The 18899-nt window shown below is 36.8% G+C and overlaps 1 protein-coding gene across 3 annotated transcripts in view; it reads right to left on the bottom strand.

Moving 5' to 3' along the window:
- LOC149788649 (megakaryocyte-associated tyrosine-protein kinase-like) overlaps positions 1-18899 on the bottom strand; it is a 66174-nt gene that overhangs the window by 12860 nt on the left and 34415 nt on the right. For all 3 annotated transcript variants that reach the window (XM_089974736.1, XM_089974738.1, XM_089974735.1), the window contains one exon: positions 4138-4311. In XM_089974736.1, the coding sequence (XP_089830862.1) occupies positions 4138-4311 (174 nt within the window). The remainder of the gene's footprint in view (positions 1-4137; positions 4312-18899) is intronic.

Raw genomic sequence — 18899 nt, 5'->3', positions numbered from 1 at the left:
TTCTTGTTTTGTATTCTAATAAATCTCCTATTCTTTCTGCTATTTGTTTTGTTCGCAATAGATCCTTGAGGGTTTTCATTAGTCTTTGTATTGTTGCTATAACGGTTATTTTGGAATCCTGTGTAATTTTCTTCGCCTCTTTTTCTTACTGCAGTGCATAGGTTGCCTTTTGTGTGCATGGGGCTGTTAAGTTTTTTGCTTGATCATTTTTGCAATTGTTTTGAATGGGTCTATTATATTTTCTGTGTGATTTAGTTGACATATAATTATTGTTGTTGCCGATGCTTGTTCCATTTCATTTTCATTTCTTGGTTGTTGTTTATTGCGTGTGTGATTCTTAGTTACTGCACGTTTATTTATTTTTTTTTCATTGACGAAGTTAATTTATTCTGCTGGTTTATTTTGTTGTTGATTATCTCTTTTTGATTTCTCTCTAGTAATTTTCGATGCTGATGTTTCTCGTTGTCCAGGAAAATAAATTCTGAAACTTTTTTAAGTTGACTTAATAATAGTTCGTCTTTTTTGGATTCAGTTTTTTTTTTAAGTTCTTCATCAAAAGTGCCAGTATTGACTTTTATTAAAGTTTTTAATTCATCTCTATGTTCTTCTAGTTCTTTGCCTATGTTGATCACTCTCCTCTGATGTTCTTCTTTTAGTCCATCACATATTTCCAACGATACCTTTTCCAATATAGAGTCCATATATTTTTGGAACTTCTTTGATGCTGTATCATTCCCAATATGAACTTTTAGTTTTAGATGCAATCTCTTTGGCACAAGAAACTGTTTATCTCTAGTTAGTCATAAATTTTAGAAATGTAATACATATATATATATATATATATATATATATATATATATATATATATATATATATATATATATATATATGGACATGACACTATAAATAAAACTTGCTAACTGCACCTGTGACAAACACGAGATCGTGCCCATCAGAAAGGCATTGCACATGTACAAACAAATAGATTCTAAAACGTACTTGGTTTAGCGATGAGGTTCAAAACTGAATTTAGCAATTAACAAAAGGTCATACTATGAACGTGGTATGATATATTTAAGTCAATAATTTATTTAAATCTGTTATTTCAAATATTATCTTTTCCCAAACAGAAGTTTGCTACATTAAAGCTAAGGTTGAGGAAAGCTTTTAAATGATAAGTTCTTTTCGTTTGGATTCGCAAAGTTGCAAGGTAAAACTATAACTAATTCAGTAAAGCTGAAACTACCTGAATAAAATACAAATTACATTTATTCGCCTTCATATAAGGCGATTTTGACATTAATGTAAACGTGTAATACTTGATTTTTTGTGGTCAAAGAGGAATCTCATATATTTCATTTATGCCGTCGACAGCAGTGTAGAGAATCGATTTAGTCTGCAGAGAATAAAATGATTTAGTATCTAGTTGTTGATCAGTTGATTAGGTTATAAACATGGTGCGATAATGGGAGTCAAGGGTCTTTCCCAACGAAAAATCAAAGGCAGTTGACCAAGCCTGCCTTAAGGTATATCCCCCGACAAAATTTACTGATTGGATTAACAGCAACAATCTAACACAAGCAAACAATGCCACCATAACGGAAATGTACCGACATGTTGTTCCATTTTTATAATAACGATCTCACGTTCAGTCTCAAAAGGGAGTAGCAAAAATTCGTTATCTAAATTTGTTCTACACGTCCAAAATATAGTACCTGGTGTGCTTTCTGACAACTTTTCAAACTATCTAAAACATTTACAAGATCTGCGATGTTAGTTTAGTGTATAATAAAGATAGGACTTTTATGGAAAATTTATGTAGATCGTTCAAATCAAACCTGATTACTGACCTTTAATTCCATAAAATTACAAATACGTATGAAGGCACCGAAACATGATTCAATACCTATTTGAACAGACATTAATGACTGTGGAATATTTATGTAGATTAGTATTACTAGCCCAACCTATTTCATAATAAATTTGTTCTCTGTGACTACCTTATAGCTAAGCGGACACTAGTTGATTAGATTCGAACATTTTGCAGATTAATCACACATGGCGACAACATTTTAAATCCGTACTTTCATTCTGCACTAATATAAGTTCAGTAAATAGTTTGAATATTAGTTTGGATACAGTTATAATTTTACCAAGATCCAGTAGACATTATGTTAACACCGAGATGATAGTGTAATTAAGCAACTAGATGCTTAGTACATATAAAGAGGTTCCAAAAAGTTCACTTTTCCCAAAGAAAAAATAATAATTTAGTTAGGGATTAATTAATGTAGCAGTCAAAAATGAAGTCTTTTGATATCCTTAAAGATCATTTATAATACTGTGGTGAACAAAGGATCAGGGCGAATTCGTTTTTTGTTTTTTTTAAACATGACACTATTTACATCAGAACTGTCGATTAATGTTAAGATGCAATTAATACGAAAACAAATATGTAATCCAAAGAAATAAATACAAAATATACTTTGCGATGTTCAGCTGAAACATTAAAACGGCGTAGTTCTAAAGAGATCATTATGAATTTCTGGACAGAAATCATTGCGTCAATTGCTTACTCATTATGTCTTAAGCAAACGTTTTCTAACAGTGCCAAAAACAATTATAAGAAGATGATTTCATTTAGAAAATATAAATATATTTCGTTGCTTCCTCGACGATATTTACCAGAAACTAAAGTAAACGCCGTTTCATATAAGGGGATTGTAAATAACTGATGGCAGAGTATTAACGATTCGAAGCACCAACATAATTACACCATATGGTTCACATTTCAGATACATTCTGACGAAACATACCACTTCATCGAGATTGTAATATTCAAGAAAAATGACAGATCTAAAAACTATTAAAATTCTTGACATATTTGTTAACAGAAGTGTATTATTTTCAAATACAAATCCAATTAAGATTAAATGCACCTGTAAATGAATTGGAGGAGTATTTCAGCAATGGGCCTGTAAATGAAGTGAAATTGATGGTAACAAATAGCGATTTTAAACTAAAAAAGAAACATATGAGCGTTACACTTAAAAGAGTGAGTATTACAGCGGAGTTAACTTCAAGGTGTGAACTTGTTCTTAGCAGAAACAATGCGGCACCAGACTGTATGTACCGCATAGTTCTCATTTAGCCAAAAAAGAAATGAATAAACAAGGCTCGATAATAAGGAGCTATAAAGTATACGATTAGGTGAGGATCTGAACAATATAATACCTATCTCAAAGTCTGATGGAACTGGTAATGGAGAAAATAGAAGTTGAATCAGTTGAAAGATATGTTGTATTTTATCATTCATGAAGGGACACTAATATTAATAGATGACTGTGTAAAGATGGAACCATTTACACTAATGGAGTATTGATAGTTAGAATTAATCTTGATATATTTGATTATGACAAAAAGCAAAATAGCATTTTGTTAGATCAGTGTGTATTTAGTTTTTGGACAATTCGTATTGGTATATAGTTTTCAAACTCCCACCTCATTTTAAATTTTAAAAAATGTGGGGACATTTCTCAATATCGAAATAAATAGCAGTTTTAAATTCAAAAGTGGGGCCCCGAGTGGCCGAGTGGTGTAAACCTCTCATCGTTCATGATCACTGCCATCTCACCTCTGTCTGCATGGGTTCGAGTCTCAGGCTCGTCTAACGTGGGTACATGAGAAAGATTGTCAGTAGCTTCTCGTGGGTCGGTGGTTCTTCCCGGGGTTTTCCGGGTTTCTTCCTTAACCCGTTATACTGGCAGCCATGTTTGGCCTTTCTTGTGCTTAACAATGGCGTTAAACCGTACCACAACAACACTAACAACAGCAACATAAATCAAACGTCTTCTAATGCAATAACATGTTCAAATAATTTTGCAATATTATTCCAAAGTTTCTGTGGGATTCGCAGTATTTTCGGCTTTATTTTATCATTTCCTATAGAGAATACCTAAATTGAGAATCGTAACAGGGGTAACTTGACAAATATTAAAGTGATTATGACGGTGAATTCCCCGACTATATATGTTCCATCTGACGGTGGTAAATGTTTTTTTTCCTCGTAGATTTACAAAACATAAAAAGTAGGATAGAGTATTAACTGAAAATTAGGCACGGTGATTGAGTGCTTACTTGGTAGTATCCCTGTTTTTCAATATCTCGGGCTAATCCAAAGTCTGCAATTCTTACGCGCAGGTCCTCGGCCAGTAGAACGTTACGTGCGGCAAGGTCGCGGTGCACAAAATTCTTTGACGCCATATATGCCATACCCTCTGCTATTTGGAGCCCGATGTCAACGAGACTGAGCTGGAAAGTGATAATGAACATTTTCTGATGAACATATGAACATTTCAATTATATTGCAGATAATTATATTTCAAACTCAACGTTATAATATCATGGCTTTCCTGAATTAATGTGAAATTTGCTACGCGCATTTGTTTGCATGTACATGTGCCACGGTAGAACAACGCAATCATTTAAAATAAAACTTTAAAAACGATAGACAGTCAATAAGGTGAGCGGCCACCTGGGTTGATATATATATATATATATATATATATATATATATATATATATATATATATATATATATATATATATATATATATATATATATATATATATATATATGGGTTCCATTCTCCGTAGAGTAGTCTAGATACATGAGAAATAGTAGCAGAGAGGGCGAACATAATTTAATTGGTTCATCCCCCTTTTCGCAAAAAAGACTTCCGCGAAAAATCGAAACTTTTGTTTAAAAATCGCGATTTGACCGGGTAACTTGGACTTACCTGGCATATGGCCAGGTAAGTGTTTTTTTTTATTGCGACATCGTACGAAGAAATGTAGGCGACCGCATCGGTGCCAAGCATGAGTCGCCGCCCTCTCTCCTGCTATAAATTAAAAACTTTTGTCAAGATCAACTCGATATTTTTTCTGGGGTCATGTCAATTTATCGTTACAAACCCATGTGGAGTAGATTGTACTTGTGAGAAGAAATTTCTAAATTTGTTTATGTCCATATCGCCGCTACACCAAGTTTGATAAATATTTCTCAGTGTATGTGTATCTACTCCGTTAAACACAGGAAGAATATTGCAGTCATCCCTGATTAATTTTGGTATCTGGGTATACCGTTATGTTACATAAATCATATCAGTATTTTTGTGTCTGCCCCTGGAAAATATCCGAGCAGGGTTTGTTTGTTTATCAAGCATTACATCATCATACACAACTAAATTGTTAATAATCTGTCTAAATCGTCTACGGATGTTGCTTCACTGATGTCAGTAATAAATACAACGACATCATCACTGTGCTCATTTAACGACTTTGCATTTTCATTAAAATCCTTTAGCACTTCGTATCACCGTTCATCATCAACTGATGGTGCTACCAAATACAAGTTATCCCACTGCATCCCCTTCATTATGAAATTAAGCAGCATTTGTCTCTTACCACTTCCGGATGGTCCTATGATAATCATAGGAACATAATTTGGCAGCGCAGTATGATGCTTAACTGGTTCTCGTTTCCTTGTCGCAGAAAAGTCACTAATTTCCATGTTATAGAAATATATAAAATAATATGAATTTATATTGTGTGAAGTGCAGGACGCGCACCCCAACTGATACACTAACAACTATTAAAACAAGCAATAACAGGTCAGCGGTTACAGGTAAGTGTACGCGGTGTGGTGTAAAGAAATTTAAATTTATTCCCGGTGACAAGTCAGGGATAAAGTCAGAAAGTATTAGAAAAAAACACCAAAAAGCAAGTGGGTGATGTTGCAGCAAAATTAACAAAATTACCGGGAACTCCGTGAGCTAAGTACCCAGGAGAAAAACACCTCCCAGGGTATAATTACTGCGGCCCTGGAACCAGACTTGATATCAGACATGATGATCAAGATCAACCAAGACCGGGCGAGTATCTAATAAATGAAATTGATAAAGCGTCTCATGCTCATGGTGTAGCTTATAAAAGTAAAAACCTACAAGACAGGCATATCGCAGATGTGAAATTAATTCACGCGCTAAATTCTATAAAAAATAAAAACTTCAGAGAATTATTAGCTAATTGGTTAATAAGATCTGCGATGAAAGGTAAATTAGCGCTAGGTGCAGGTAACAAATTATAAATGGAGTCGATTTATTATTCCCCAATAGAATATTGGAAGGGTAGAGCAGCAATTAGCAAACTCGCCGAAGCAGCAAAAGTTACTCGTGCCACTGCTGAAGCGTGGTTATCCAAGCAAGCAATATGGCAAAATTACCTACCTCAGCCTAAGCAAATTCACTTTGCACATTTTGATGTTAGTGTTCCTAATGAAGTTCATCAGGCCGATATTCTGTTTTTACCACACGATACTATACGCCGTAGCACGTATAAATATGCGTTAACCGTCATTGACGTTGCAAGTAGATACAAAGAGGCAGAACCGTTATCGACAAAGACGGCTGCTGAGGTTGCTTCTGCGTTTAAAAGAATTTATCAACGAGGTAGTCTACGATGGCCGAAGCTGCTACAGGTTGAAACTGGCAAGGAATTTCAGGGTCCAGTATCGTCGTTAATGAAGCAACACAGCGTCACCATCATACGAGGACATACTGCAATTCACCGTGATCAGGCAATAGTTGAACGATTTAATCGAACACTTGCTGAGCGGTTATTTGGATATCAATACGCGAAGGAATTCATTCAAGACAAGAGATCTCGCGAATGGGTTGCAAGATAATCAAGTGTGATAACCGCATTCAATAATGAGATTACTCGAACAATCAACATGAAACCCGTTAATGCAATCACAAGAAAACATATACCCGTACAAAGACGTGATTTTTCAGCACAGCCAATACTGGGCAATGTGACTCTAAGATATTTATATGAACCTGGTGAACTTGAAGGTGGTAAAAAAGAGCGACTGATCCTGTTTGGAGTATTACGACACACAAAATATCTAACATAACTAGATCTACTGGTAGACCAGCAATCTACAGGCTGGATTCAACAGCTCAACAACGTGGATTTTTACGTGAACAATTGCAAGTAATTCCCGAAGATACTCAGTTACCACCCCAATCACTTAACTCGCACCCCTACGTCTATTACACTCAAGACAGGTCAGCATCACATTTTCACGTGTATGACCGCAATTGTTATCTTTTCTATCTACGGTAAATTGTCTTGGGTGTTTACTCGAGTGCTGCCATAGAATTATACAATTACAGCTCGCACAGTGATTATTCTGCTCTTGTTTTAGCGCTATGACGAAGTCAACATCTAGATGAAATTCTCCATTATTTTTTAGCACTTTGTTTATAACCAGTTAATTTTTTTCTTATTGTGCTATCGTCGGTTACATCATCAATAATTTCTGTAGCGTCTATAACAATTCTCCGCAGTTGAGATATTATTCTGACTCTAGACACCGCCAAGTAAACTAAGTTTGGCCACTTGATACGGTCATCAACTATCCAAACGACTGTATCAGAGATGGTTAGTCCTTGAGATGAGTGAATTGCCATCGCGTATCCTAGCGTCCATGGGGATTTATCAGAGTGTAGAGCATCTTCAACAACATTGACATCAACTGTAACAATATCATTTAATACTAAAATCTGTTGCTCAGTCTGTCCTTGTATATCAACGTCAATATTTTGTAGTTGTGTATCAGCTGGTCGATAACGCAGCGGCACTGGCAACGTTGGAAACTTCTCTCGTTGTAACTGAAACAACCGCTGTTGAAGTGTGTCTCTGACTATCTTTATACTTGCCACTATCAAGTAGTTTGGTCTCCACTCTTGCAGAAAGTCGCTCATTGAAGTCTCTGAAATTATTGTACGCATTATTTCACATTGAATTTTATTCGGCTGTAGTCTGATTCATTTATTGAACGCGTTTAATTCTGCATCAAGCGCTCTATATTGATCAGTTATCTCCTCGTAATAATCAACAAAATCTTTTAACCACAAATGTGGAGATGGTCCAACAAAAGGCGGTGGCTGACCATGATCGCCAAACATTATCACTGCGGTATTTTTCGTTAACAGCCAATCAAGAAATTCTTTAAGTGTTTCTAACGACACTGTACATATTTCGTCCTAAATAATGATCTTAGGAATATATTTCTCTCCCATTCGGTCAGGAGTCCACACACCACCGCTGTATTTGAAAAACCTGTGATCAGTACAAGAATTAACTCCTCGTTGTTTCATCTCTCGAGCGAGACTTTGTGTTGATGTTAACAGGATCATATCTGAATTTCGAAATAATTCGATAGCCCGGGTCGTCTTACCAGAACATTCCAGCCCATTGAGATAAATGGTCTTGTGTCTGGATACTGGATCATTTACAGATGGTGCACTCGACATTTCTTCAATCTGATCACCGCGATAATTATTCTTTGATTGTGACATTCGCTGATTCACAATAATTATATAATAATTTTTTGTTTTATTCTCATGAACCCCATGATGCATCATTAATTGTAAAACGAGTCAATAATTCTGAATATTTCTTGTTGATATAAAACGAATCTGTTGAAACTCTAACTGCAGCGTCAGGAAATATGTTTATCATTGATAGAAAATTTATAGAAACATAGGCAATCATTGAAGATCTTAAATGAGTATATTGAGGGGATTCGCCACTAATAAAACTAACAATTGTCCCTAACTTTTTCCCATCGGGTAGATAAATGTGTTCTCGATTACAAAATATATCTTTTGCTGTTGCATCAGCGACCACAAATTTATACTCGGCGGGATCCATAATCGATCTTGCATGATGTCGTTTATCATCATATGCTCCTTCCTGAGTAAATTTACCGATTATTTTTCTACCGAGATCCTTTGCGGTTTTTCACTGTTGTTGAGTTTAATTTTAAGAATATTGGGAGCATCATCAACGATGACATGGATGGGAGTATTGGGACATTCTCGTGCATATTCCTCAGTAACCTCATCTGCACTAATACGTTCAGGTGTTGGTAACCAAACTTCGGTCTGTGCCCGATATGATATAATTGCCTCACTGACAACCAACGATATCAATATTTTACAATCAATCATATATCGTAACAACACTATTGGTATCCAGCGTTTTTCTGAAAAGTGTCTACCGAAACAAATATAACAACACGGAAGAAGATTTTTAGCGAATTTAAATGATACCACTCGAGCAAATCCTGTCAAATCAAATTCAGGTAATGTACCATTAATCGCCACCCGTGTCATCTCGTTTGTGGGGTGTCCGAATCTTTAAAAGTACTCGCTGCATTCACCCGCTCCAAGAAGACTTCCCGGATAGCAGGCGACCATATCAGCCGATATCATATCTTTGTAATCGTATTTAGTATTCCACAATCCGCCATGGCCGTATTCGACACAACTTAGCCGCACATCCTCGAGGAATTCAAATCGCGTTGGCTTCCATAAATTTCTTTCTCTGGCAGCGTGGGCAGCAACTGACGGAACTGTACAACATTTTTTTAATAATTGCTCAGTATCCTCTGAATACCTACAAGCGAGTTTTCTCATTTATCCGTGTAGAGATTCTTGACGATATATTTCACCGTTGGGTCGAACAAATTGATCACATTCTTCGTCTTCGGAACTCTTAAACAGCCACACTGACACAGGATCGTTATTACTTGCCTGGTAAATAGCATCACATTTATTTCCTGAGTAAAATTTTACAACACGATCTCGTGGAAATATTGTAATTGCGATGGTCCACTCGTGCATGTTGTGATCAACAATTTCAATTGGGTTCCTCTCGATTTATTCACTGATTCGTATAATATTTCCATTTTTAGTGTTTTTACTATTATTGGAATTTTGAATTTATTTGATAACTCAGCGACATCATTTATTGTAGCTCCTGTATCTTTGACCTGTTCAGCCCACTTCGCTATTTTTTCACTTCGCAGATCAATTAAACCGTTTCCACGTTTCGCGTTTTAAAATGATCTGTTACTCGTTCGGCTACACAATTCAGCCTTGACTCTGTCAAGGATGAAAATCTCATTGGGACAAGATCATTAATGTTGGGTTTTTCTATCGGATAAATTCCATAAATAACTGCTTTTCCAGGATACGCTCGAGTGTAATATGATCTGTCAATCCCAGTCAGCGCTCCTGGTTTGGAATCGTTACTCAGTATGACAGTTTTTCCATTAGCAAGGACAGGATCATATTTGTCGCGGATAATCCAGTTATCTGTTTCTGCTAGGACGATACATTTTATTCTGAAAAAATATTTTCGATCACTTTGAAGGTAATCGATAATCGTTTTCGCTCGTGGATCGCTCATTACAGCGTCAAAGATTTCGTCGTCGCGTATAATTTTGAATGTCGACCAGGTGTGAGAGGCCTCATCATCACAAAATTCTTTTTTGCCATCTCTGATAATATCAATCAGATGAGTCAGAGCTCAACTCCGCAAGTCAGGGGTTAGTCTGTCAAGATCAAATCTAGAAGGTTTCCAAGGCTTGATCTTGGATAATCTCTCAAACTCCTCCATATTATAATCAAGGCAAATATTTAAATAAAAAATGTATATGATGTCTCAAATGAGAAATCAGTGCAAATGGTTTAAGGTGGGTTCATCGACTCCTTGTAACAAATCCTGCAGGAAAGAATTCTGCAGGGAACATTCATAAAGTGTTCGAAGAGGGAGTTTAAGACCAATACCATGTCTGCGATGTGGTGTTGGAGTCAGGGATAAAACACAGCTGTGTGCGAATTGTGGTGGAAAGAGATATCGTAAGCTCAATCGATACTATAATATAAAAATAATGATAGCGCGCTAAGATGCGAGCGCGATTATCTAACTAAGTTTTCAGACAAAATATAATTTAAACAAATGACATTGTAATATAAACGAACCAAGAATTTGTTCCTCATCTTACTATTAAGAGTTACGAAGCAAATCGTAATGGTGAAATTGGAAATTGCAGGTCGAAGAAACCAGTTGGTGTTATTACTAATGCTGCTTATCTGATGTTTACTGCTGGGAAGAAACATTATCACAACCATCGTTTCGTATTCGAGGTTTTTCATGGTGTGATCAAAGATGGTCTTGTGATCGATCACATCAACATAGATAAACTTGATAATTCTTTATCCGATCTGAGAGTTGTCACGCAGAACGAGAATTGTAAATTTGGAAACACTGACTGTAACGATAAGAGCGCCAAGAAAGTTGTTTCCATAAATCTAGAGACAAACGAAGAAAAAATATTTCATTCGATGAACAAGGCTGGCAAGTATTTTGACATCTGTAGGGCTTCAGTACCAAGAGTCGCAAAAAAAAATATGCAAATCCACCTTCTCCAAAAAATATAATCAAATGATTACTTTTCATTATTGTTAGAGAGAGAAGTTGAATTCATTATAGCGTAATAACCGCTTCGCCTGAAATGCCAAGGGGTATAACTCTGTGCGGCTGTCAGACTGGTTAGTAGAGTTTATCGAACCTCATCCGGGTCAACAGATCGACATGTATTTACCTGTAAATATTTCTCACGGCCCATCTCACAGGTAAATTATTCTCCCGTGTTGTATACTTTTCAAAGGAAAATGTTTTGTATATCTGTTATTGTGACTCGGTTTACATCAATATTAAATCCTATGGAAATAGTTGACTTTTCAGTAACACAAATGTGGCCAACAATCATTTTATGTTTGTCTGCGTTTACAGGTAAGGTTCGTCTGCATGTATAGGTAGATCGCTGACTCACTCATAAAGCTGTACACCTCATGAAGGTTACCCCACTAAAAACATTCAGAAAGATTGTGACCAAAAGGAAATGATCGTGGAGTGCCGAAGGATACACACAAAAGAATGTGGTCAAATGAAAAGGACTCCATGGAAGACACACCGGTCTTAAGAGGGGACCCCGTGAAGATAACCGCTCACATAGCTACTGTTTATTTTTTGTTGATTTATATATATATATATATATATATATATATATATATATATATATATATATATATATATATATATATATATATATATGAATTTTGAAAATATCAGTGATGTAATTTCTGGTATTAAAAAATTAGAAGAGCGCGGATTTAATATGTCTGATGAATTAAATCCTTTAAAAATCATTTCTGATTTTGAAACACTACAACAAAGAAAACAATACGGAGCATACATGTTGGGGCCGATTATAGATTTATAAAGAGAATTCAGACGGAGGTGTATCAATCACTAGCTGCAGTAGAAGAACAGCGACTGAATGAATTTGTCTCTGTGCCGTCCAAACAAAAAAATTAGATCAGCGCTTTCTCAGGAATACGAGGCCAGGAAGGTAATTAATACTCGTGTAAGACAATTGAAAAACATTATGTCAGCGAGTAACAAAGTTACCAGTGAAGCGATCAAAAACGAGCGCAGGTAGACTGTCAAGTAAGTAAGTACCTGGAAATGAAATCAGGTACCTGGAAATGAAATCGAAAGCAGAATGTCAATACACTGACATATTTTTTTAACTCAAAAATCAGCTGAATTTTGTAGGGCAACTGCCCCTACAAATCAAGGGCTAATTACTTTACAAATCAAGGAAATGTGACACATTTCAGTGAAAAACAAAAAAATATATATAATAATTTATGGTGGTGTTGCAACTTACAAGAGTAAAGTATATATATATATATATATATATATATATATATATATATATATATATATATATATATATATTTATTTTCACTGAAAAGTGCCACATTTGCTCAACTTTGTAGGGAAACTACCCCTACAAATCAAGGAAAACATTAAAAATACTCAACCTTGTAGGGCAACTACCCCTACAAATCAAGGAAATCTGATGTTGCTAAAAAAAAGTTGTCAGCAGCTTCAGTATTTTTTTTTTTTACTTACCTAATATTTCCTTAAGCTGATCAAATTTAATACAGGTCGTAATTTTTTAGGATCTTACGAGTAAATTAATATTTAAATTCTCATTTCTCAAATCCAAAAGGTGCCCGGATTGGTCTGTTAGTTTGAAATTTATTCTTGATAACAGCGGATTATGACATCTTAGGAAGACCGGTTTGATCGGCTCTTGCACAATCAAAAATCCGGGTGGTTTTTCCGGTGTAAATAAATAAAGAATATATCCTTGCTGGGCTTGATTTGATACTGTCATGTCCGTGCTATAGCTGCCATTGACTGCGTCACATACAAGATTGACCGCGACCACTGTGGTTATATTTACGATTTCCTTAGACACAGGTCGTCCGGTTCCTTCTGGGTCACTGTTGTGTCTGAGGATAGTTGCAGGTGGTAGTGCTTTTTGTATTGTTCAATTATTTCAGGAAAATACTCATCAATGACGTCGCTGACTGATTTTCTGAATCGGTCTGCGGTATCTCCAGGAAATTTAAAATTCGGTAGATCAGCTTCTGTTAACGAATATGCGGTTAAAAATTGTTGTTTGTGGTCTATATTTTTAGTATTAATTGTTTCCTGAACTACTCGCCGGTTAATATATTCTATATCGGACACAAGTTAATTTAATATCTCAATTTGCTTGATGATTTCGCTGCATAAAGATATATATAAAAAAAATGTTCCTGGAATCTCTGCCGTAGTCGCTCTAGTTGTGTTTTATATTCTCAATTAATGACTTTAAAACATTAAATAATGCGATCTATGTTAAGAAGACCCCCCCCCCAATCCTGTCGCCCCCACACCCATCACGCGAAGTTCGTTCATCAATAAAAGTCCACTCAATTATATCCTTGCTGAAGAAGCCAAACCTACTACCCAACTTTGCATTTTTTATACTAAATACATGATCTTTGTACGATGGAGTAATTTTGTGGTATGACTACCTGTCAGTGCCATAGTCAGACTTTTTAGGTTCTGGTGGTATTGGTGGTGCCGGCGGTGGAATATCAGGCCATCCCAATTTTGACCTGGGCAAAGATTGATGGATATCCACAGCGTGGTCTGGAGCGCTTATCTCGATTGCAGAGGAAAGCGTTGGATCGTGAGCGGTTATTGCTATCTTGGATTCTTTTCCTGTGATTTTTTTTTTTTATACGACGTTGCAATTCCTCATTGATTTCTTAGATTTGATAGCTCCCGGTTGGTAACCCAATGACGTTCCAATCTGGTGTACAATCTGGTTTATTTTTCCACGCGAATACAAACGATTTATTTGCTGGTAATCCACCAAATAATTTTGATCTGACATTTGGCCAACTGTAGTATACTCGCAACTGAGCCAGCGAGATCTTACTTGCCGGAATCGCAGCTGGAAAAGTAACGCTGAATTCAGGCATGGTGGAACATACTGTTATCATCGTGGTCTTTGCCGGATCTGTATTTTCGGCTATCTGCTGAAGTAATTATGTCATTATTTAATTGTTGAAGTTCTAAATTGTTACCAAGGACTTTATCGTATATCTTAACCATTATCACGAATTCGGAATCTGATATCGTTTCATCGCTGAAGCTTGATGATATCAACGATAACAATTTAGAATATGCGGCCATGGCTGTGTTTAATCGTGTAACCGCGTCATGGTATTTCATGTTCGTGCACGTCGATATCTTTTTCGCGATAATATTAAAAACACCAGCGATTCCAGTTAATGATGAAACGCATATTGTTACTGCTTCTGCAGTTGTTCCCGGGGTCAGCTCTGATAATGCTACTCCGGTTGATGCTACTAACGCGGATACTGAGCAAACTACAGCATCCAGCACGATTTCGCGCCGCTTGTATTTCTTGACTTTTAACGTATACTGGTCAATGACGGTTTTTAACTCTGACTGCAATTCACGCACTTGATTGTATCTATATTGCTACGCATCGAATGTTGTCGTTGACGCTGTCAAGGGGGTTATTATCATTTTACGCAGTAACCAATTGAGGTGTTTCAGCTACAAATTCCAGACACCACCAGTAAGATGTTGCGGTTAATTTCTTATCAGCTGCTTTCAGCATAAAAGTTTCTTCGGTCCCGTAATTTAATATGATAGTCACAACTCCAGAAAACTTGTCTGTGCTACGCCGCCAGGGATATGTTGTAAATATCTCAAATTTTGCAGCACTGAACACAGACAGTCAATACACACCAGTGACTGTTGCGGTATATTTGATAGTATTGTTTTTTTTTTTTTGACCACGTTGCGAATCCATATGATACCGTGTATACGATATTGGTAATATGCCCGGGAGTTACTCCGGTTGGAATTTTAATCAAACTAATTTTGTTGACTATTTCAGGAATCCCACTTACGACATCTTCTAGTGTTTTTTGGTTGTGTCGATGCTCGTATTGATATCAGAAAGTTTCATGTCAGAAGTGAGCTGAGTACCAAAAAGTTCCTCTGCAGTTTCATTAGTTCTTTGAAAATTTCTACGAAGTCTTGCAAATGAGTTTACGTGAACATCATACTGGGCCGGATGCGTGGATAGTATACCATCTATGGTATGTCAGTTAACGTCAACATACTTTTTTGCTGCTGCGTCCGCATCGGGTGTTGGATCTCTTAAAACCACTATATTGTTTCCGTTCATGCTGAGTTCACCTGTCATTGTGTCGCCGGTATTTTGTAAGCGATCGGCGACACCTTTTTTGATTTCATCTCTGATAGCTGTAAACGATTTACTTGAGTCTCTGATTTTGCCGCTGTCAGTAAACACCGGAATGTTGTCCGTGTTAGCTCCAAGAACCCTGCGAACTATGTAATTCCACCTGATATTGCTGGTTTTTAGCTTGCCGTATTGATCCTGAAAAATAACAACCTCATCTGGATCTACCCCGGATAAGTTTAAAAGATTATCGACATCATCTTTAGTCGCATATTTTGATAAATTAACATCTCGTTTTCATGTCCTTGTTTCGCTGAGAGGTCTTCTATAAATACTAACCATTATTTATTAAGGACTGACTGTTTAAATTTGCGGCATACTCATGCACGACTTTGTGAGGTGGTTTAGGTGACGCTGATATCGCATCAAGTACATTAATTACTTCACGACCACATATTGAGTACCAAATTGGAGTTTTTTTCACTGAAGTGCTTTGCACTTTATGCGCGTATTTTAGAAATTCAACTGGAGGGACTAACCCATAATAATCAAAATAAATAATTCCACGTAGATCAATCGCGTAAGCAACCCACTGAGTTCCTGGACCGTTTTTGTTATCGAGATTAATAATACCCGTTTCTAGATTATTTGGTCGTCTCGGTAATTGATCTCGCATAAAAATACCTCTGACATTTTTTATATTTAATTGTTTAGTAACATCGAGTAACTCAAAATTTGATATCTGTTTCATCTCGAAAATCGTTTTGGGTACCATGAGGGTGGAGTTCCTGGAAGTCTTAAACCTTTTCCGTACCATGAGGGTGGAGTTCCTGGAAGTTTTAGACCCCTTCCCATTTTTATATCCGTTCCCAGTTGCTTTCTTTAATGCCATTCCAGCAGCGGTTCCAACAGTACCTAACGCAGCTGCCTTTGCCACGGCTGGAGCAGTAGTGGCTATCACCGCTGGTATTGCTTCGAGAAGTGGAAATATACCTCCTGTCTTAACCATATCTTTGACAGCATTTGGTGAGAAATTAAGTTGAACTCCGGTTTTTGATTTGAATGCCTTATTGAAATGTTTTCGTTGAGTCTTGCTTCAGGGTTATTGTTGTCCCGCATACGCTTGCGTTTTTTGATCGTAATTTTTTCATCTGACCAGGAGTCAGAGTGACATTAACTTGACTGTATGACATTTTTATTAATTAACTTTTGATCTAATTGTTACATGTTTTCTACTGGTGCGTCAACGACTCTCATTCGCCCACCAACACCTTCAAGTAGCATTGTTTTATCATTGAGTATGACCGCGATTACTCTGTATCTGGCTATAGCTCCTTTGTTCACGCGAGCTCGGAAGTGTATATCAACGACAGATTGCCTAACCAGATCAAGATGGTCCAACGAAAAGTAATAAATCGGATACAGCGTTGTAAAATCCAGTTGTGATATTTGCAAACCAGTATCAATATTTTGGTCACGTCTCATAAATTTTATCAAGCGATGATATGCACGTGCTACATTATTTCGATCAAAATCCAGCTTTATATCTTCTGATGGTTCTTGATGTCATTTATTCTTAAAGATACTTCACTGACACCAACTTTGTCAAATATCATATGTGAGCGAACTTGTGAGTTCAATCGCACAGCATCTTGAAAAGCAACAAGATATGTCTTGGTGAAGAAGTACTTTGCTGCGCTGATATATGCCATGTGAACTCGGCGGCGCCGCTTTCAGTATTATCAGTAGTTGTTGTTAGCCATGATAATGCAGATTTACCACCTTGTTCCATAAAAGAAATCAACCGCTGTTCTTCGACAATTGATGGGTCATTACCGGCATCCACAATGCAAGTTTTGTTATATTTACTTTAGCATGAAGTGCTATGGTTGCAGGTTCATCAGCTCCTACAGTGTGTCAAATCGCATCGTTATCATTTTCTTTTCGTTGAAGAACATTTGTGTGTTTGGCTCCAAAAATAACCTTTCGGACATTTCTGCAGAATCCAAAGGTATGAGATAATGGAATCGCACACGAAAAACGTCTTAGATCCTTTAGCATTGCTCGACGTGTTGCAAATCCTAAGTCGTAATTTTGATTCTGTGATATTAATGCAGGTGTGTCTGCAGCTCCTTCAGCGGCTTTCACATCACCCGTATCCAAGTTCACATGATCTGGAAAGTTAGTATTTTCTTTAGCAAACATCATCATCGGACCAGCTGATCTTATATAATCGTCTGAATATCTTGCTAGACCTACAATCGTCATAGCAACGTCGACGTTATCTTGGATCGATTCGATATTTTTTACGTCTATGAGATAGTTGGCGCTACTAAATAACGCTATGGCGCCATTATTGACAAAACCAACTTTGGTGTCAGCTGCTTATGTAGTATCATCTGTTTTACCAAGTTCAACTGTGACCTCAATAAATGCTTCAGCGGGCAAGAAATATATACTTGTATCTTGAACTCTCAATTCAATTCTACCCCGTTTTTCTGGATTTACTGCTTCATAAGAATAGTACTGACAATCACGCACCAACTCATCCTTGAGCACCGGCGCATCCATGTCGAAAGTATTATAATTTGTTATCTTCTAAAACGAAGACCACTTTCCGATATCAGACTCGTGTCTATTTGTTCAACTCCTTGATTTATCATCTCCGCCAGTTTTTGATTTGCAGCCTGATTTATTACTTTACTGACATTTGCAGGCATCACTTCAGTGCTTGCCAGTTTCACTGGTCTGGTTGCTTGACCGCTTTATGGTTTGCGTATTAATCGTGCTAGTCTGTCCTTGATTGCCAAGAACTCTTTACTGGCAAAGTTACCAATGGCACCCGAGGCTTTATCACGAACATCAATAGATTTCATCGATAATTGTTTTGCGATCGGTATTGCTTTGGGAGCTATCCTTCTGAATAAACCCTGAACAACATCACCGAGTCCATCTCCGTAAGTTGCTTTATAGGTTGGTAATCGCGAGTTTATCACCCTGACCGCGGGTAGGTCTACGATAAGAATTGTGTGTGATCATTTTTATTTAATTATTATTTATCTAACAATTAGTCTCTGTGGTAACCATCAACGATCTCATCAATAAGTTCTCGGTAAACATTAATGTCCATGATACCACCCTGAAATAGTCGTCGACACATATCAGCTGCTTCATTAATTATTTCTGGTGAGTTATTTCCAGCTCGTTTTCCCCCAATGAGAACTTCTAACCGTGACACATCATTGAGACTATTATCAGGACAAGCAAAAAAGCCACTCCCCAAACCACTACCAGTGGCGCCTGGGGTTTGTGGTTGTTATTTTGTCAGCCG

This window comes from Sinohyriopsis cumingii, chromosome 11, assembly GCF_028554795.1.
Source record: "Sinohyriopsis cumingii isolate HCF-2022 chromosome 11, ASM2855479v2, whole genome shotgun sequence".
Classification (NCBI taxonomy): Eukaryota; Metazoa; Mollusca; class Bivalvia; order Unionida; family Unionidae; genus Sinohyriopsis; species Sinohyriopsis cumingii.
The sequence above is the reverse complement of the archived record's forward strand: the minus strand, read 5'-3'. Positions and strand labels throughout refer to the sequence as shown.